This window comes from Setaria viridis, chromosome 9, assembly GCF_005286985.2.
Source record: "Setaria viridis chromosome 9, Setaria_viridis_v4.0, whole genome shotgun sequence".
Taxonomy (NCBI): Eukaryota; Viridiplantae; Streptophyta; class Magnoliopsida; order Poales; family Poaceae; genus Setaria; species Setaria viridis.
Window position 1 is genome coordinate 12623959 of NC_048271.2, and position 21447 is coordinate 12645405.

Below are 21447 nucleotides of genomic sequence, written 5' to 3' on the forward strand. Positions count from 1 at the left end.
CATGGGCGTAGCCGCGTAGCACGGCTGGTGTCGTCGATCGCGAGTTCACGACGCGACGAGGATGCCCGCGTGGTTTGAGACGCCGACGGACGGAGATACACTAGCTAGCTAGCGGTAGTGCACCGTACAACAGTAGTAGTAATGCTTGCTGGAAAGTTGCACGTACCCTACCAAAAGGAATCCCCCAAGATATGCCAGGGCTAGGCCCAAAGAGGTAGGCGCAGCGGCTGACGCAGGATTGGCTACTCCACTGTCCACCACAACTCCCCAAGCAAAAAACACGCTCGCCCAAGCAAAAGATTTCCTTTCTTCCTCGCATCCGCGAAACCCGCTTTTGCTGCAGGCGCAGGCCAGTGCCGCGGCCGTGACGTGACCGCACACCACGCGCCACCACGGCCACGGCCACGCCCGGGGTCAAGGCGTATGCATGCCACATTGCCACGACCAGTCGACCACGGCGCGCGGCGGCGCCATGACAAGACGTCAAGACACGCCGGTCTCTCCGCCGTCCCGCCGCTCGCGCAGCGTCATCTCCATCCAATCAGCCATTAAACTTCAATTCAATAACCTAGTACTTTCTCTCCAACCCGTCTTCGATCATGCGACTGCCGCGTACTACTGGACTACTGCTATCTGCTTCACCTGCTGCGTTCCGCCCTAGGCCGCACGGCACGGAACAAAGCCGCATTTTGTGTTGGTTCCGTTGTCGTACGATCCGGAAAGGTTTAACCACATCTTTCCGCCGCGCGGTCGTAGGCACGGAACCGATGAAGCCCTTATTTACTTCACCCCCAACTCCCAACTTTGGCACTATGCAAAAAGAAGATTCACCATCACATCAAACTTGCGGTATATGTATGGAGTACTAAATATAGATGAAATTAAAAACTAATTGCACAGTTTTGTTGTACTTTGCGAGACAAATCTTTTGAGCCTAATTAGTCAACGTTTGGACAATAATTCACAAATACAAACGAAACGCTACAGTGTGCTACAGTGCCAGCACAGTAATTTGGCACCTCCCAATTTGGCCAACGAAGTCACGACGGTTTTTTTATTATAAATTATTATTGTCAAGTACAACTCCGATTTCCACCCTATTTTCCCTTTAAAAAACATGTGGTATCTCTTTATCATTCTGTTCAGAAAACGTATAACTAATATGCAAAGTCCCACCGCCTCTTGCATTTCCTAAAGTGCTTCCTACATAACCTCCCGTAATCTCGTGGGAATTTCTGATCCCGCACGCACCTCTCGATGCCACCTCTACCTCTGGAGTGGGACGAGCCCCTTTAGTTAAGCTTAGAGTGAATTCCTAATAAAACCATAAGATAAGATTCTTTACACAGCAAGAGGATAAGCTCCATTAGACAATAAGATCAACTGTGTATATATAGATAGTGTTTTTGTTATACTTACCAATATAATTCTTGTTGGCGTCAAATAATAACCCGAATGCCAAACTTTAGCTTCGTACTCATTTAATTTCGACGTTGGCACTATCACTTTTAGCTCATTCAGGGACGACAACATCTACCAACAAGTCCATATTTACAGTTAGTTAATTGATGTTGATAATACATACATGCGTGAGACCTTGTTGAATGGGAAAAGAGAGGAACAAGGGGGTAGTTTTTCCTAATAAGAAGATTTTTTTATAGTAATAAAATATATTCAAAATATATGTGACCTCACATGCCTATAAGTCTAACCGGAAGACAACATGTTTGGCTACCAGGCATTTTATTTCGAACTATTAGGGCTTGTTTGGTTCCTTGTTTTCAACTTTTGCCCAACCAAAATCATGCTATGCTAAAATTAGAGTTTGCCAAAATCAAGGCATGCTAAAATTAGGGTAGAAAATTTAGGTATTTACTGCCAAAATATGATAACCAATGCTTTTTCCCACTAAGCTTTAAGAAATTTGTGGTGACTTGCCATTATTTTAGCTATAAATATTGGTGTGCTATTTTTTTTAATGAACCAAACAATAAGCAAAATTTGTAGGAGCACCTTGAATTTAGTTGGGCAAATATTAGAATCTAACAAGCAGGCTCTTAATGTTTGCCTAATGTAAATTAGGAAGAAGTAAATAGCTGAACATTATTATTTTCCTTAATTAAACAAAAAAAGCGGTGCCTTAAACTGGTTCAATGCGGTAAATGTGGAGCCGTGGCAAGAAGGAAGAAACCGTGTGGAGAGAGAAAGGAGAGGCACAACCGGGGAAGTTGGGGGCACGACTCGCGCCGCCTCCGCCCCGTGCTCCACTTTTTTTCCCTCCTCTCACTGCGCTCCCACCCTTCCGCCGCCGCTCTCGCGTCCGGGGACTTCTCTCGCGCGCATCGGCCGCCGCCGCCGCCGCCGCCGAAGCTTCCCTTCCATACTGCATTGCCGTCGGTAACGCCTTCCCCTCGCGATCGTCCTGTTTTTTCGTCTTGGACCGCTCCGCTGCGTTCTCCTCCCTTCCCCCGCCGGTGCAACCGCAGGCGCTTTCTGGGTGCTAGGGTTTAACTTCCGAGTGTGGATTACCTCAAAGAGGGGATCTTGGCTTTGCACCTAATGCTTCCCTTCTTTGCAACTATTTTTCTTTGCATCTTCTTTAAAAATCTTGAGAACAGTAGCATTTCTTGTGTAATAAAAGTTCGAGAATTCTTTGCATTAATTGTGCTTCTCCATGTCGAAATTGAGTTCTTTTTTTGTGCGCTTCCTTTCCCTTTCTTGTAAAATCGCAGCCCCTGCATTTTGCCTTTTTCCCCCCCCTCTGTTGATGTGTAGTTATTTCCATCATCGATGTGCTTCTTTGAGTTTTCGTCCTCATGTATGATTAGTGTCACGTGAATCGCATCTCCTATCTGATCGTTGTGTGATGTTCTATAGATCTCAGATTGAGTTGTGACTCTGACGCTGACGACTTGAGGCCAAGGCGAATTCCAAATACACATCTGCTGCGGGGACAAGGTATTGCTCTTCTCTCTATGGCTCCATGCATGAAGCACGAATCATGTATGGACTGTTCCTAGTTCTGCTCCGCCTCAGCATTGATTCAGTCTACTGGCATCTATGTTGCTCTCTACCTACCGGTCTTGGTGCCTCTACTCATAAATTGGGCATTTTTCCTGTTTGGGATCAATCATAAATTTCATGTTTAGTCTATATAGACTGAAAGATTCGGCGTTATGCTGGCCGCAGTACTATCTGGTTGCCAAGTGTGCCCTTTTTTGTTGCTCAACCAACCATTTTGGGCCCCCCTTGTTTCTACCTTGGGGAGACCAAATGTCCAAATGCATGGGCCAGGCCTGACTGACGCTACGTTTTCTTTTGTTGTGGAATGCGTAAGGCAAGTCCAAGTTTAGACTTGGGCGAATTTAGCACAGAGTACTCAATTTGATAGTGTCACATATTTTTCAACAGTTCTGTATTTGGAAGGAGATGCTTTTGGCTATTTTGCGCTATTATTATCTGCAAATACATGGACGTTTTTCTTAACTTTAAATGTTAAAGTAATATGCTTTCACCACGAGGTCAACATGTATAAAATATTCACCAATTGGAACACGTGGGCTTAAATATTAACAGAATTTTAATCCAAGATCATGCCGTGTTGTCTATGCAATAGGCAACACTGCATCAGGGCAGCTGTTAATTTATCATCCAGGAATGATGGTAGTATTGAATTGCGATCTTTTATGAATAATTGGGATTGGATTGATAACGTAAAACAATAGCAGACTTCTGGTTAGCTAATCATCAACATGGAGACTCTGCCTCATGGTTGAAAGTAACTGTTAAAACTAAATTTATTACATGTAGGTTGGTTAGAAAAATGAAGATGGTTAATGATAAAGTACTAATATTGGAAAAACAGTATTTTTCTATTAGCCTGGTAGTTTTTATACGGTTTGTCTCTGATTCTTTTCTCTATTCAAAGTAACAAAGATTGAATGTTGACCTAAAACTTTGATGACACTGATTGCAGTTTTAAAATCTTATCGTATTGATTTAATGTCGTGGCCAAGGGGGTTAGCATGTTAGCTGGTGCAGGCTTGCAGTAGATATGGCTTTAATGTCTACCATTATAAGATTCATACTCTTTAATTACTAAAGGAGTAAGCATGATTGCAGAATATATTGTTTTTGTCAATGCAATAGTGAATACTCAGTAACGAAAGCGACACATGTGTTTATGTAATTTTTTTATTTTTTACATCAAACTCCATCCTTCACAAGATATAAGTAAGATATAGTTTCTGTTTTTTGACATTTGCTTAAAAAATGTAAGGTTTCCATGCCTTTTGAACTATCTTTTCTGTTCATTTTCCATCACTAATCTCTCTCTCTCTCTCTCTCTCTCTCTCTGTGCGCTGTTCAACATTTTGAGTAAACGCCAACACAACTATTCTCTGCCTTCTTGCTAAGACATTAATACCACATACACTATGGTTATTTTCCTCTACCATTCTCTTGGTTCCTCATGCTCCTTAACCTCTTTGGCAAATGATAGTATGCCTTATAAAAGATATGTAGGGACTCTCTAGCAGCCAGATGCCAGATTATACAGTTCTATTTCTTATGGACTTTCCAACCATTCAAGTCTACTGATTACTGTTCTCCTATGCTGAAAGTATAGGGGCGGAGCAACCAAGTGCTGATATTTGAAGGATGGTTTAGGGAGTACGAACCAAAAGGTAATCCTTGGTGTAAATTTGTAATTTTTCTGCTAAATTGCTTATCAAGGGACATGTTGCAATTGCAACAATTATCCAATGATTCTCTATGGGAATTATTGCTAGGAAGCAAGAGAGAAGGCAGGAATTTGACTGATCCAACACCTGACGATGGCATTCATATTTGATTGGTAGGTGCCTTCTTGTGTGTTGTTGAGTCTTGACATTCCTATTTCTTATTGTAAATTAAAGGTTTACATCTTCATGGAAGTTCTGGCAGTAAGTTAAATTTGAGCTCCATCTGTTTTTCAGCCTGTGAAAGCCTCACCCAATGAGTAAAGGATTCAAACCGGCATCCCAGTTTCATCTGCGACATTGGAGTTGGCATTGTAGTGTCCTCTTTATTCAAGTGCTGCCAGATAACAGATGAGTTCAAAAAGGTTATTATTGCCGTCAATACATGGACAATCTCTGGGACAAGCAGCACGAGGTTATTCATGCACTGAGAAGTACGATTGGCAAAACCTAACCCGTCACCAAAGTGAGCAGGCAGCAAGGGAGCAACCTGATCATGATGCAACCCTGCACTGCCATATGCCTGGCAGGTTATTCTCTTGATCAATACATGCAATTAAGTTTCAGATTCCATGATATACTATTATGCTTTTTAGTTTCATAGGTTCAAATTTATCATCTTGATGGGATTATGTGATGTGGAAACAGGGTGGAGGGTTCTGTAACTGCTAATGAAATTTTTACATCCGCCTAAAGATTCTTACGATTTGCATAGAAGTCGAGGAGAAATCGTGAACAATAGATATTGTGACTGTGCTACATGTGGTATAAAGAGGCGTGCATCCGTTTTCAAGTTTGTGATGCTCATTATTACTTTCACCAAATATTTCAGTTTTATAGAACTTATGTATTTTGGCATGCAGGTTGGGGGAATATACTGCATCACATGGTAGTGGACATTCCTCTGAGACTCATGGCCGTGGAAATGGAGTAGGTGGACCATGCCACCTATCTTCTTGTTCTTATGGTGGATGCCATGGTCAAAATCATGCTTGTCTCAGCAATACATCAAAACAAGCTAGGCGCAGCATTTCACCTGGACGTGATCCCATCATATCGTATCGGTAATATCTCGTTCTGAGTTTCTGATGTTAAATATTTGTTGTTATGCATTTATGACAAGTTTTCGACTATTTAGTCCTGGCCAGTTAAATGGTTTGTTTCTAATCTAGGTGCAAGAGAAGCCTGCCCTTTGGTAATGTTCATCATTGTGCAAAAGGAGCTGACAGACAGATATGTCGAGCAGGAAGTTGTAGGAAGAATTTTTCTACTAACCAGGGGAGTAGCAGTCAGAATAGACACAATCATGATGATAGATATCTGCCAACTAAAGTTGACTTCCTGTATGACCATTTTTCTGAGATAGATGCAGCAAGGCATCGGTCCTACATGTGCAATTTTCACAGTAAGCGTAAGGGAAACTCTTGGAAAGATCCTATATCATCACAAGGTCGATCGTGTCAAAGGGATGAAGTAGCAAGAGCTCATCCCAAGAGACCAGTTAATGAATTTCGTTCCCACCATCATGAGCAACTTGAGCTTTCTCCCAATGAGGATTTTCATGAATGCTTGGATAGCTGTCGAACTTTCAGAAATGCTTATAATGGCAAGATGGTAAAAAGGAAATTTATAAAACAAGGTTTCCATGAAAACACTTACAATGGTGCTTGCGCTAGTAAATATGAGAGAAACAATAGCCGGAAAAGGAAGTCAGATCATTTGGGTGGAAAGAAAGCTAGCAAGAATGTGGCTTATGAGGACAAGTCTAAAAGGCACTGCTGGCCCAGGGAGAAGGACCAGCAACAACAGGTTGAGACTGACAAGAAGAGGATAAATGATAGTCTGGAGGTAAATGCTGAAATGACTAAGTTTGTGGGTCAAAATGGAGGAAAAGGGAATTATGATCCAAAGAAGAATGCTACAGCTCCTGCTGCAAGTGGCTCAACAAAGTGTGATGAGAACTCAAACATGTTAAGTCCCAAGTGCAGCAAAACTATTGCTTCATCGAGCACACCAAAACTGAGTGAAGGAAGTATGGACATGGATCTAGAATCTGACAAGCAGTCTGATGTCGACGGCTGCACTGAAAGAGGTATACTGCAGCATCTTCCAGTCACCCATACAGAGAGGAATGTGCAACTGAAAGAATCAGATAATCTTGCTCAGTCCGAGGCACTTCGCCAAGATTGTTTGATCCTATGGAGATCAAGACAATTAAGAAAGGCTAGTGCTGCTAAGGCTGATAAAATTGTAAAAGCTAATCAACAACAGACTGGACGAAGAAGCAAGGTGTCAACTGGCAGAAGAGTGATGAATGGAAGACCTGCTGCTTTTGCTACCTCAGAAAGTGATAATGAAGATGACACTGCATTGGGGTGTTCTGATCGATTTAGTAGTGCAACATCATCCGATGGACTACAAAAGTGTGGTGAAGGAAGAGCTAACAAAAAGATAGAGAGGCCCCTCAAATTCCATAGTAACAGTAAATGCAACAAAATCCCTCAAAATGTAACTGCTGAGAAAGGGCTGGAGTGTAGTCTCAAGCTTCCACCAGAAGCAAATCCTCTTGAACTTTTGCAGCCGAAAGAAAAGGAGAAACATCTTAACAGGAAGCAATTATCGACTGATCATCCAGATGCCAAGGTGTTGAATAGTTGTTCTGACACTAGTAAAGTGGACCAAGCTGCTGTTTGTCATTGTGATGATGGTGCACATCAGAATATTTCTCAACAGGAGACAAATAATGCTGACAGAAATAAAGAGAAACTAGGTGTAAAGTGTGAAAAGAAAGCAGAAGGCCATGGTGCCAAATGGGTTGAACAATATACTGGTGCTGACCCAACATTGCTGGACCAAGAGGCTGTTGCTCGTTGCTCGATGAATGTAAATTTGAAGGTAAATGCTCTGGAGACTCCAAATCATGAGAGTGGAAGTACTCCATTTCATGGTTCAATACTGGATAGAGGAACTGCAAACATGTGCCAAAAGAAACCCATCAATAGGGCCAGTGAAAGTTACTGCAGAGATTTCAAAAATTGGTTGGATGGAAATGATCGTAGAGACAACCAACAGGAAACCATGGATCATAACATTTTAAGAAGGAATCAAGTATGTTCAGTGATGGCAGACCTTGAAAATGTGTTGAACGAGAAAGATACAAAGGACTCCGAACCTCAAGCTCTTAGGGTTGAGAGCACATCAAATCGATGGATAACCACAGAAGATTGTACTTATAACACAATACATTCTGGTGCTGCTAAACAAGGTGATGGAATCCCTTGTCCTTCGATACCAGACTTAAATTGCTCGCCTAGTATGATCAGCAATGAGGACTTTGCGGCACCCGAGGAACTGGTTTGCCAAGATGGTTTCAAACCTCAGAATGTTACTAAGAGTCTTTCAGCTTCGTTAACTGGACCAATTGCAAAGGAAGAACATCATGAGCAAGTGAAGGAAGAGCAGCATCAGCAAGCTGAGGCGAATCAAATCATCAGAGAAGTCTACAAAAAGGAGGGTACCTCTGAAGTGGCAACACAGTTGGAGATCTCTGAATCAAATACTGGGCCTCCACAACGAAGCGCAGTTGAAGAAAGTAGCGCACCAATGGATCTATTCAAGTGTGCCCTGTGTGAGTTCGTAAAAAATTTCATAAAGCCTCTGTGGGACAACGGGGTGCTATCCCGGGAAGTGCACAAAATCGTAGTGAAGAAGGCTGTGGAGAAAGTGGCTGGTGCTTGGGCCTCGAATGCTCCCTCAACAGAACTGGCCATCTCAAGGATTTTGTCTGATGAAGCTAAAAATATAGAGAAGCTTGTTCAGGTGGACTTTCAATCCTCGTCCTATTCACCATTATGCAATCTTGGGTTCTACCATAGCGAACTGGTTAATGTAACACATACCGCACATCTTGCAGGGCTACCTAAATATGTACGTGGGAAGAGAAGTTCTTAAAAAAATTATGCCTGATATTTCCTGAGCGGTCCAGCGAAACATGCTGTAAGTATTTTCTGGCCCCATCTGCTGATACCATTTTCCGCATTGTAGAGTTATTACATGCTGGTGATGAATTTCATTGTTTCTACAGGTAGCTCCGTGCAAGTAGGAGGATGTGAAGCGTGCGAGGCAGCTGCGAAGAAACCATGGAAGGGAAAGACAATTAAGTTATTAAAACTCTCACAACCGCCCACCTGTTGAATTTAAACACATCTTCGTTCCTGGGGGCTGTAGCCTATCGTTAACTTATTAAGAAGATGTTAGGAATGTATATATTATTAGTATCTATTTAGCCGGCTTTCGGCTGGTGATGCCATTTTGCCTCTGCAATCATGAAGGGTCACTGGTTGTGAAAGGGTGCTAAACCTGTGTGGTGTGGCCGCGACATGTGATGGTGGGCGTTTCACCTAATTTCATGGGCACTCTGGTGGTGCGCGATGCTTTTTGAGCGATGTTGCTTGCTACGCATGCTTGGTGTTCGTGGAGGCTGTCCGGTCCGGCAACTTCTAGAGGGCACCTTGTTTTTCTATTTACTTTTCCATTGTTCTGCTTGGTCATCTGTCTCTGCTATTTACTAATGTAGGTTTCATTGGCATGCTCTGTCCTTGTGGTAAGCTCGTGTGGTGTTTCTGGTGAACACGTGGCTGGCGTTGGCTCGGTAAGAATATCCTGTATACAGCGATCTTTGAGTGCGAGATTTGGTTGCTGCTACTAAATTCTGCGATAATTGCATTGTCTGACTTTGCATGATGATGAGCGCGATTGGGTTGCCCATCCAATTATACGCTATCCAGTGGAACGAGCAACATTGTCCTTGTACACCCTAAATCAAAAACCGTTTCAATGTTTATTACTTACTTTAACCAAGATCTCTCCGGCTCAGGCCATGTTTAGTTCACCCTCAACTCCCAACTTTGGCACTATGCAAAAAGAAGATTCCCCATCACATCAAACTTACGGTACATGCATGGAGTACTAAATGTAGATGAAATTAAAAACTAATTGCACAGTTTTGTTATACTTTGCGAGATGAATCTTTTGAGCCTAATTAGTCAATGTTTGGACAATAATTCACAAATACAAACGAAACGCTACAGTGTGCTACAGTGCCAGCACAGTAATTTGGCACCTCCCAATTTGGCCAACTAAACAAGGCCTCAATTCCATCTCTTTTCCCCAAAGTTTTGGCACTTCCATCGTACTATAACCAAGATCTAATCTTTCTCTGAAATATGATCTGTTCACACTGGATGCAACGAAACATTCCCGAAAAACCAGTGCGTTGACCCGGAGGCCAGAGCTCTTCTGAAACTTTCCCACACTGTGTTCTTGCTCTACCAGAAATGACGTCAAACTGAAGGAGGTAGCCCGCCGTACAAGCATACTGCGCTGCGCCCCAGACAGAGCCGAGGAGCAGAGGACGATGGGGACCCGAGCTGCTAGAGCCCGCAAGAAGAGCCCTCCCCTTCCCGCTCCCATGGCCGCGCCGCCCCCCCTCCTGCTCCTCCTGCTCGCCGTATCCTCCTGCGCCGCCGCCGCCGCCGCGACCGGGGCTCACGTGGTGGGGGAGGACTACGTCCGGCCGCCGCCGGCGCGGTTCCACCCCAAGTCCCTCCTGAGCATCTTCCCCTGGAGCGAGAAGAAGGCGTCCGCCTCCGCCACCGACCCGCAGCAGGTGACATTTCTTGATTAGGGCCAAGAAAGGGGGCGCTTTCTTGATTAGTCGGCGACCGAGCGATTAGGGAGTTTCTTGGTTAGTTTGATCTGGATAGCTTCGATTGGATCGGAGTCGGAGTAGTCGATTTAGTGCTGTTTGTGGCCACCAATTGACACTTTCCCCCCTGATTAGCTGCAATTAAGTCAAATTCGTGTCCAGCTGATTTACTGTATGTTGAGTTATTCTATCTCGGTTTCCGTATTCAGAAGTAGCTCTAAGCTCCCGTTCATCTAATCCTCTTAATATTTACTCCCCCCAAGTCTAGGTCTCTTCAGTTAGTGAGGTCCCACCCGCATAGATATATCACAGTGCGATGCTGTGTTTCTCAATTAGATCATTATTGCTACTTGTCAATTCTAGTATGGCCAAGAACTTATTTGCTAGACAGTGGACAGGACAACATGTCAGTTCTAGACTTCTAGTATAGCCTAAATAAACTGCAAGGAAGTCTATTTAAATGTTCTGCTTTCCATTATGGTAATACGGAAATTCTATACCATTGCATGCTACGGCAATTCCTTATTGATTACTCAATAGACCTTAGTAACATGTTTCCACTTGGCACACAGTTATGACCATCCTTTTAAAATATACCCTGATTCTGCATTGTTACCTTCTTTTGTATGTTCATACTCCGCTAGGCATCCATTATCCCTGATAAGGGCTCTCTGCTAGTTTTGATGGCTTGGTGCCCAAATATTATTTTCATTCCATGCTGCATGATACCTTTAATTTGTGGAGTATAATTATAATGCCAAGCTCAGATCTTTTAGCATTATTCTTTAATTTGAAACATGAATTATTTTTTTTATCTTATAAAAGATTTGTAACATGGCATGGTCAGTTGAGTTTGACTGGTATCTATGTCCATTTCATTAGACCTCTATTAAATGCAAGGGTGCATTTCATCAATACTCCTGTATTTATAGGAGTTTTGGGCTTTTAGCTGCACATATGAATATATGATACGAGTAGACTTGTGAAATAAATGTCACCATTTCGTAACCTGTGCTACAATACAAGTGTAATTTGGCCTTATATTATGAAGCTGAGGTAGTGTAAATTTCATGAGGTCTGTTGATAACAAATTTCTTTATTTGGTATATAAAAACAATTAGACTTGGATTATTATTGTTCATGGGTAATCTGTTGATGTGCCATATGGATGGCTTAGGCCTTCTTTCTGGATTCTTTCCCATTTTCTTGATTGATAGCCTATCTTCTTTATCGTTTCTTAGAAGCTTACCATAAGATTCCCCATGTTAAACAAGTGTCATTAATTTGAGATTTCAGGAAGTGTTCGACTGCATTAATCTATGTGATCCCTAAAGCTAAATTCGTTGCAGAATACCCCTGTGCATTTCATGAGTACTAGTCCGTAATCCTGTTTCTGCTCTTCCTTTTATTCTCAATACTATCTGCTCGTAGAAATGATCATGAACAACTCAAATGATGTAATCACATGTTTTACAGGTGCACATATCCCTAGCTGGAGAAAAGCGCATGAGAATAACATGGATTACCAATGATAACTCTGTCCCCTCTGTGGTTGACTATGGAACCAAAAAAGGCACATACACAATGACATCTCAAGGAGATAGCACATCCTACAGGTACTTATTGTATAGTTCAGGAAAAATTCATCATGTTGTTATTGGACCTCTTGAAGACAACACTATTTATTACTATCGATGTGGAGGGCAAGGCCGAGAATTCCAATTTAAGACCCCTCCCTCCCAATTTCCGTTGTCATTAGCTGTTGTTGGTGATCTTGGGCAGACTAGTTGGACAACATCAACGCTGAATCACATTAAGCAGTGTGAGCATGATATGCTTTTGCTCCCTGGTGATCTCTCTTATGCTGATTTTATGCAACATTTGTGGGATTCCTTTGGTACATTGGTGGAGCCACTTGCTAGCACACGGCCTTGGATGGTGACAGAAGGCAACCATGAGAAGGAGCACATTCCATTTCTTGAGTCAGGATTTCAGTCATATAATGCGCGATGGAAAATGCCTTATGAAGAGAGTGGATCTACATCAAATTTGTACTACTCTTTTGAGGTTGCAGGGGCACACATTATAATGCTAGGTTCCTACACAGATTATGATGAGACCTCAGATCAGTATGCTTGGCTCAAGGTACGAAACTTCATTATGAAATCCCTTCTCCACTTATAGGACTGAAGGTTCCGTTAACATTTCATTTGCTAGAAAGAGTAAGGATAGACTAATGATTCCAAGTCATACATAGTGCACCAGTCATCTTTAATTTTAGATACCACTCATCTTTAATTTTAGATACCACTTATCTTTAATTTTAATTATTAGTTAGAGGTTATTTGTGCTCAATTGATATTTTGTTTGTATCTTGAAGAGGATGTCTTGAACTTCAAAATCCCTACTCAGCATTCTTGCTGACAATACCCAAGATTTTTGTATATTGACTTCTCTGCTTTTTCAGGCTGATCTTGCCAAGGTTGATAGGAAGAGGACGCCATGGCTCATTGTATTGTTGCATGCCCCATGGTATAATAGCAATTGGGCTCATCAGGGTGAAGGTGACAGTATGATGGCCGCGATGGAACCTTTGCTCTATGCTGCTCATGTGGATATGGTAGTAGCAGGTCATGTGCATGCTTACGAACGCGCGGTATGACTCCTCATGTATCCCTGAACTGCAGTCTGCAAGATTGTTCAAATTTGGGCCTGTAATCATTTAGTTGATCTGAATGAAAATTCCATATGATGCTATTTCACTCTTAATGCAGGAGCGAGTATACAATGGCAGACTTGACCCTTGTGGTGCTGTTCACATAACTATCGGGGATGGTGGAAACCGTGAAGGCTTGGCCCACAGGTACCACTTCGCCTTCATTATACATGTTCCTTAGGGTTCTACTCACTTAAGAGTCACCTGGGGTATGCTTAATTGCTTCTTGGTGTGTTCAGGTATCGCAATCCGAAGCCAACTTGGTCAGTCTTCAGGGAAGCGAGCTTTGGGCATGGTGAACTAAAGATTGTGAACTCCACCCATGCCCACTGGACTTGGCACAGGAACGATGATGAAGAACCAGTAAGAACGGATGAAGTGTGGATATACTCGCTGTCTGGTTCAGGGTGCATCCAGGAAGGCAGCCATGAGTTGAGGAAGATTCTAATGTCTCCTTGAGAACTACTCCTGCACCGCATGTCTAGAAGTGCCTGCCATGTACTGTATATATGTGCACAACTTGATAAACTAACACCGAAAAAAAGAACTGAAGAGTTGTGCTGTATATTGTATATTGTAGACTGGTTGATCAAGGGTGATTGTTGCTTTGAGTACTTTTGTTGTGTAATGTGATGTTGTAGCAAGTAACATTTCTGATATATGTTTTGAGGAAAACGAGACACACTTAACAACATGGAATTATGGTTTGGAGACATATCTGATGTATGAACTCGCTAATTGCTTCCAGATGTATTTGTTTGTTATTAGGAGATACAAAAATAGGCATGGGGTTGATAGGATGGCTCGATTGCTTTTTGAATACCACTATATGGCGTACACCATCTGTTCTGTACCTAGTGTCTGCCATATCTGTACTAATTTGTGGTTCCTTACAGTGACTTGATACGTAAACCTTGTGTTCAATCATCTAGCAGAACCTAGAGGCAAGAGGTGTTCTGAAATTGAGAAGATCAATTTGCTACAGCTTGGACGATCCGACTTGGGCGATTAGCGCTCTCCTCAAAATTTTTCCTGAAGCAGATTTTGGTACACTGTCCACAAAAGTAACTTTCCTCAGTCTCTTGTAGTACGTGACCTGAAATGTTATTCATGAAAAAGTCATTACGATATTAGAAGGGTCATATTTCAGTAGATGTGCGAGTACATAACATTCAATTGACGGATGAAGGTACAGAACGTTATCCATTCAGGAATTACAAATGCTTCATTCTACTGAGAGATACTACAGTCTTTTTATGAGAGTTAAAATAGTTGCTGGTCACAGTTAATCCTAGGCTTCTAGCCAACCTCACCTGCTTTTCAATAAATTTCTGGACATCAACTTCAGAGAGTGAACTGTTAGGTGATCGTACAACATAGGCAATGGGAACTTTCCCTGCTTCAGGATCAGGATACCTTCGAAAAAGTAGACTTCCAAAATAAGAGACAAGAAAACCACATAATTGAAGGTTGTTTATATAGAAGAAACTATAAACACTAGAATCTAAACACTAGAATCTAAGTTATTCAGCTTACGGGATGACAACGGCATCGAGAATTTGTGCATGAGACAGAAGCAATCCTTCAAGCTCAGCAGGAGCAATCTGCCAGTAAATAAAGAAAGATATAAAACTAAGACAAGATGATACAAAAAGTAAATAAGAAGTTTCACTGTACGAGGTCTCACACAGTCAAACTTCTTATTATAAACAATGAGGAGCTTGTCAAGTTGTTTGTGTATTATTGCGATCCTTTTGTAATCTTATTCAACTTGTCTTGAGCTTCCTATGCACGAGTTTGCCCTTTTTGATATTTCGTTCATGGTCCTACTGAAAGATTGAGCCTACAGGCATTCTGTTTCACTTAAAATTTACAAAATACTACCCTCTTTATTTGTACTGAAAAGTGTTTTTAAGGGGGAAAAAACTGAAATTCTTTACCTGGAAACCTTGTACTTAATCAGCTCTTTAAGTCTATCGACAACATAAAGCTGGCCTCTTTCATCAAAGTATCCAAGGTCACCAGTATGCAACCACCCTTGCTTGGTTGTAATTTCAGTAGCTTGCACATTGTTGAAATATCTTACAAATAATATATACCCAAATAAGTAAGGAGAAATTTTGATGGGGATTTTTGGCCCGTTGCATTGTCAGTGAACAACGATGTAGCTTATGACAGGGAAGTTTGTAGGTGGAGTGTCTTGATATACATGCTAGCTGTCTGCCCTTTTTTATTATGTCAGTCACTAGCCATTGATTGCTTTATCAATGAACAGTTGCAATTCCAGAAACAAAAAAAAAGGTACTAACAATTGCTGCAGCTTGAAGGCTTTTGGGAAAACTCTAGAACATCTCACTCTGTTGCCTTCCTATTACATTTTAATGGGCTGGGCCTATTACACATAGATGGCCCAACACAGTTACATTGATCGAGAAATTGATATCTTTAGTGAATAAAGCTCCCCCTCTCTCTCAAAACAAAAAAAGTGAATAAAGCTCCCCCTCCTGATCATAGAATGTATAGAGAACGATTGAAAGCAATGCACCACAATTTGAATTTACCTCGCATTATGCTTGGTCCACGGACACAGATTTCTCCTAATTGATTCGGAGACAGATGCATCATTGTCTTTGCATCGACAATCTTTGCTTCAACTCCAGTGACAAGTGTTCCAGTTGAACCAAACTGACGGGCACGTCCCTTGTGTGGGTATTCCAGCGATATCATCCCGCAAGTTTCTGTCATACCATAACCCTGCAAGAGGACCAATGTCATGAAAATTGCATTGCAATAAAATTTTCGTTGTAATTTGTAAATAAACTAGCTTTGCCAGCAGACAAAGGAATCTTATCTTTACTATTTACAGGTGAGCACACTATTCAAACTTTTTCTTGATCCAAATTCCAAAATGGGAAGAAAGAACAGCTCTGGTGGAACTACAGAATCTCAAAAATGCTCAGTTACCTGGATAATCTCGGCTTGGGGGCATTTGTCGGCCACGGCTTCCATGACGTCCTTGCCGAGCGGCGCGGCGCCGGAGGCGATGCACCTGAGCGAGCTGAGGTCGTACCTGCCGGCCCTCCCGTGCTTGGCGAGTGCGATCATGACCGGCGGCGCGTAGAAGAGGTACGTGACGCGGTGGCGCTCCACGGCGGCGAGCACGGCGTCCACGTCGAACCGGGCCATCACGACGACGGTTTTGCCGCGCTGCAGCTGCGCGAGCGTGACGACGGACATGCAGTAGATGTGGAACATAGGCAGGAAGCAGAGGAACACGTTGCGCCCTTCCCCGAGCTCGTCCTGGTCCGACGTCGCCCCCGTCGCCGCAGCGATGAAGTTGCCGTGGGTGAGCACGACGCCCTTGCTCTCCCCCGTCGTGCCGGACGAGTAGAACAGCGCTGCCGTGTCGCTCTGCAGCGTCGGAGGGCGGCGGTACTCCGTCTCCTGGACGCCGGCGACGAGGTCCGAGTAGAGGGTGACGTTGTTGGCGTGGTCTGAAGGCACGGCGGCGCCATCGCCGTCCAGGAGGATGGTGGGGAGCCGGAGGTCGGCGATCTTGGGCAGGATGTCGGACACGGTGATGATGAGCTTGACACGGGCGTCGGCGATCTGCTTGGCGATCTCCCGTGGGGTGTAGAGCGGGTTGGCCGTGGTGGCGACGGCTCCGATCGCGGTGACGGCGAGGAAGCAGACCGGGTAGAGCACGCAGTTGGGCGCGAGGAGGAGCACGACGTCGCCGCGGCGGACGCGCGCGCGGGAGGACAGCGCGGCGGCCGTGGCTAGCACCGCGGAGCGGAGGGCCTCGAAGGTGAGCGCGCGGCCCGTCGCGGCGTCCACTTGCGCGGGTGCGGAGGCGCACGCGGCGGCGCGGCGGAGGACGAGCTGGGTCGGAGAGTGAGAGCGCCGGGTCGGAGGGGATGGGCGCCGCCGGGCGCGGCGAACGGTACACGCCGTCGGAGCCGTAGCCCGCGGCCAGCAGGGACGCCGTGCCCGCCATAGTTGTTGCCTGCCTCTTTCTTTCCCTGCTCCAACCGAATGGAGCTCTGGTTCTTCTCCTGATCTTCTCGTTCAGAAAAGAATGGTGACGCTTACGGTCTATTTATGCATTTTGGAAGTAAATTTTATTTTGTATATTTATGACGTAGTAAAATATTGTAACATTGTTAGATAACATTTTTTTTCTAAACATAACTGCAAACGTAGATACTAACCAAGCATACACCTGTCACAATAAACGCACACACTACCTATATATGAGCACATTTGAGAAATTAGGCAGACAGCTTTTCAAATTAACAAAGTCGTCACAGACGTTGACTCAACGGCCATGTAATGTACCGTTAAAAATAGTGCTATTATTTTTTTAAATAAATTTAAAAAAATACGACCATTCATAATAATGAGTTTAGGATCTGATCCAGTTGGATTGGTTCCTAATCGAGCTATGCGTACAATATATAAAAATACGCGCTTTCTTTTATATTTAAAAAAATAGGTAGGGTCTGATTCGTAAATAAAAAACTATGCGTATAATATAATATGATTTTTCTTGAACTAGGCTCAGCCCCGTTTCTATGCAATGCACAGTAACGGATCTACCATAATTTTCACTTCTTAGTATTTCATAATCTAGAGAGCCGAATGTAAAAGTCAAGGTTTTCCTGGACCACGATGACTGTTGACCCAATATCAACCATAATATGAAAGTCTGTGCTCATAAATGTTAGAAAAATGATGCAAGTACAATCACAATGTACATACTTGTATCCATATTTGCTTTCTAAGTATGGTTTGAACGCATGCGTATCACAATTCACAAAACTGCATTGGCGCAAATAAATGCTCCATCCGTATCAAAATAATTATCGCTGCCGACTTTTTCTTGTAACATTTGACCGACTACGTTAGGCTTTAACTTGATTGGAAGTTGGAATGATTAGCCAGCATACTCTGTCCTGACATTTCATTCCTTGATACTCCACGTGAAACAATAACTGAATTAAGAAAATGTTTTTCCAGGAAGCTATAGGGATACAATGTTCCAGCAATTTATCGTGCAATGCATGTTGATACATGTCACCGAATTCTTTTTAGTGCCCTGATATCTCTCAGTCAGTGTTGATCCATCTGAAGTCTATGTTCAACAAATTTACATTTCTTCCCTCCATCTTCTTAAAATTACTGCTTGTGACTTATGTTACATTAACATTGTAAAAATATATGACCATACATGCACAAGTTTGACAAGTTCATGGCCAAATTGATACAACCAAGTTATGGTACGATGGGTGCAATTTACTCTATTAAAAAATTTATTACAAATGTACGAAAAGATAAGTCACGCTTAAAATACATATTGTTGGGGTATCCCCAAACAACAGTAAGAATATGACAAACGTTACAGTGGCTGTCCTATCAATGATTCGTGTGTTCTTAGGGGGGACGGTTCGCCTCCCTTTATAGAGTCATAAAGTTACATTTCCGCATCCCCGTTATACCCATACTCAACCACTACATCCTAAGAATATTCCGTACAAGACAGTAACTTGGTTCTCATGCGAGACGTCGCTGTCACGGTAGAATTACATATCCAACCTCATACTAGACTCCTATTACGGAGCCGTCCTGCTATAAAGCGGTTCCGGGGCCACCTTGACTGTCTTCTTCTTCATTTGTAAGGTTCGTCGAGACCGAGCAGCCTTCAGTAGACTTCCCGCCTTCTTTGGTCGAAGCCAGTTGACTTCGACTTCTGGTCACGGAGTCTTCACGAAGCCGAAACGCTGGGAGCTCCGCGGGGGGTTTAACTTCGTGAGTCTTTTCCTGCAAAACAACAAAGTGGACACCTTCGTGATAGTTAACTTTGGTCATTTGTTAACTTCGTAAAGAGGGGGAAAGTGATGAGGTTAGAATCGGTCCAGAGGAAAAGGTCCCCGCTAGCGCCATTCAGGGTGTGTTGTGGGACGGTCCCCAACACATATGATGGTAAAATAAGCCAAAAAAAATTAATGATACTTACATAATTTTTGAATAAGACGTATGATCAAACATTGTGACCAAATCAACAAGATTCGAGAACTTTTGTATTGGCCCTTATGGCATGTAGGAATTCTGGAAGAGTTTCTATAGTAAACAGAATTTAAAATTTAACTTCAACGCATGTTGTGTTCCGTATGAAATTCTTGTGAAATTACTACTCCCTCCGAGGAGCTGCCATGTGCCATGGCGGAGGCGAAGGGACATAGCCGTCCGAACGAGTTCCTATAGCACCCAAGCCATGCATGCACCCACACAATTTGTGGTCCTGCGGATAACTTCACAACTACTTATTGCTGAGACAAGGTTCTGATGTGCTAAATTATTCTTCAATTGTTCCCCATATTAGAATTTACCATTGAACTTCATTAAAATGAATACTCAGGTTGCACTCAGGTAGGTTGAAGTTTATTTCACCTATACTATTTTGTGCATTCTTTTATCACCACTTGTTCATTGAGATAATTATTTTGCATGAGACAGTATACTAATAATGATGACATGACATATAGCAGAGGCAACTCATATTGCGAACAAATTCAGAATCACAAGAAATACCTGCTAAGCACCATTACATCCCAGATAGTAATTTCCTATCTGCTAAAGAAAGTATATAGTGGCAGTAAGCATCAATGGCGTTCAGAATTTTACTTTGAATCGTCACGTACTTGCATAACGTGGGTGTGCTTTGAGCCACAGCACCAATGACCAATTGACAATTCTCTAATACGCCGCTGCTTAAACTACTGAAGTTCAGTGAATTATTAAGTTAGTTACATCTCTTTCTGTCTGAACACAATTGCAGGGTAGTTTCACGTACGGCGCCTTCAATTCGAGTGGATTTTTATCTAAAAGAATGTATCATTGGGTGACAGTGACTACGTCATATGCTAACTCCCGTCGAGCAAACACGTACCTGAGTCATTTTTTCTCAATCTCGATTGATGATTGATCACCTAATAACCCTTGTTTTTATTTGCACCGAACAAATAACACAACTGCCAGCCCCATGGCCTGGCGTGGCAACAACAGGAACACTCCATGTCGCTTCCTTCCAGACCGGAGCCCTTGTCTCACACACATGCCACGCTCTCAGGCGCTTGGAGACGCGCCACGCTACCGCCTGCTTGTAGCCTCGCTCCATGTGTCCTGTTGATCCACACCAACCGCCAGGACCTCGCGTCCATCTCCCTTGAGTCCGACGACGCCTTGGTCCGTGCCTCGCCACCATCCAAGCTCTTGCCTCCTGAGGTCGTACACGCCCTCTATACACGCGTGTATCAGGTCTGCATGCGCTACCTGCGCCAGCACTCCGACCACGACGACGTCCGCACCAATCTTGCTGACGACTCCTCGCTGATAATACCTGGCTATCTAAACCACCCGTCTCGACCCACCCTATCTACGTGCCTCGATTACAGCCATGCTCGTCATCTTGCTTTCCTGTGATCTTCCACGCATACACTCTTGACCTAATCGCTAGAAAATTAGTCCTTTCGGTGAACGCTGCCTACTGATCTACACCAGCGGAAATGATAATTGGATCTACCGAGATGAAGATGTAAGAGTAAGACTATATATGGACAACATCGGAGACATAATCTTTCTTGATGAGGTTTAGACGAAACCTATACATTCCCGTTGCATGACTACAGAAGCTCCTCACCAGTACCACAACGAGATCTTTTCCCCATGCACAAGTTTTAATTTCTGATGCAAGCTTTTGAAATGAAATTGTGAAGTTAAAACTAGTGGGAGGAAAAGGTTTCGTCAGCACCAGATACAACAATAGAAAGTGAAGATGGATGCGTCCCGAAGGGGGAAAGAAGGTGAAGGTGCATGCGTTCGGGAAGGAAAAACGTGAAAGTTCATGTGCTCTAACTTCGACCACAAATATGACCAACCGTACCGTAGAAAAATGACCACGAGCATGCGCATGCGCAGACAGGATGAAAGCGATAGGGAGAAAAGGGGGATAGGCCGTCGAGATCGTTCCGGCAGCAATGTGTGAAAAGCGAAAATATAGGAGAAGAAAATGAATTTGAAAAGGAAGAAAATATAGTCATGTGGCAAATGTTGTGAAGCTAGCCTATCCAGTACGTCGCCATCGGTACGTTATTGTATAAAACCGGACTATTATGAGCACAATTATTCTTCCAAGTACAACATCAACCTTGACATCGACGTCGCCATCGGTCTTTGCAACTGGACTCGTCGCCACACCGGCAGGTCATCTGGTCCAACCGAATTGT

At 43.3% G+C, this 21447-nt stretch overlaps 2 protein-coding genes and 1 pseudogene across 3 annotated transcripts; 2 read left to right on the plus strand and 1 right to left on the minus strand.

The window, feature by feature from the left end:
* The first annotated feature begins 2083 nt into the window (after positions 1-2083).
* Positions 2084-9196, plus strand: LOC117836367 (uncharacterized). Of its 2 annotated transcripts, XM_034715772.2 has the most exons (9): positions 2084-2397; positions 2878-2958; positions 4628-4685; positions 4791-4855; positions 4977-5269; positions 5603-5803; positions 5912-8558; positions 8653-8735; positions 8824-9196. In XM_034715772.2, exons 5-8 carry the CDS (start codon positions 5091-5093, stop codon positions 8713-8715), a joined length of 3090 nt encoding a protein of 1029 aa, XP_034571663.1. In that variant the 5' UTR covers positions 2084-2397; positions 2878-2958; positions 4628-4685; positions 4791-4855; positions 4977-5090; the 3' UTR covers positions 8716-8735; positions 8824-9196. The 2 variants fall into 2 exon arrangements, with proteins under 2 accessions (XP_034571663.1, XP_072146836.1); XM_072290735.1 differs by lacking the exons at positions 2084-2397; positions 2878-2958; positions 4628-4685; positions 4791-4855 and adding an exon at positions 5388-5504 and having other exon boundaries at positions 5258-5269.
* Positions 9197-10055: 859 nt separating this feature from the next.
* On the plus strand, positions 10056-13877 carry LOC117839323 (purple acid phosphatase 18). Its single transcript, XM_034719625.2, has 5 exons — positions 10056-10407; positions 11923-12591; positions 12914-13102; positions 13221-13309; positions 13402-13877. The coding sequence occupies exons 1-5, from the start codon at positions 10156-10158 to the stop codon at positions 13619-13621; spliced, it is 1419 nt and encodes a 472-aa protein (XP_034575516.1). The 5' UTR covers positions 10056-10155; the 3' UTR covers positions 13622-13877.
* A 4-nt stretch (positions 13878-13881) lies between these two features.
* Positions 13882-17333, minus strand: LOC117839324 (4-coumarate--CoA ligase-like 1; annotated as a pseudogene).
* Between the last annotated feature and the right edge of the window lie 4114 nt (positions 17334-21447).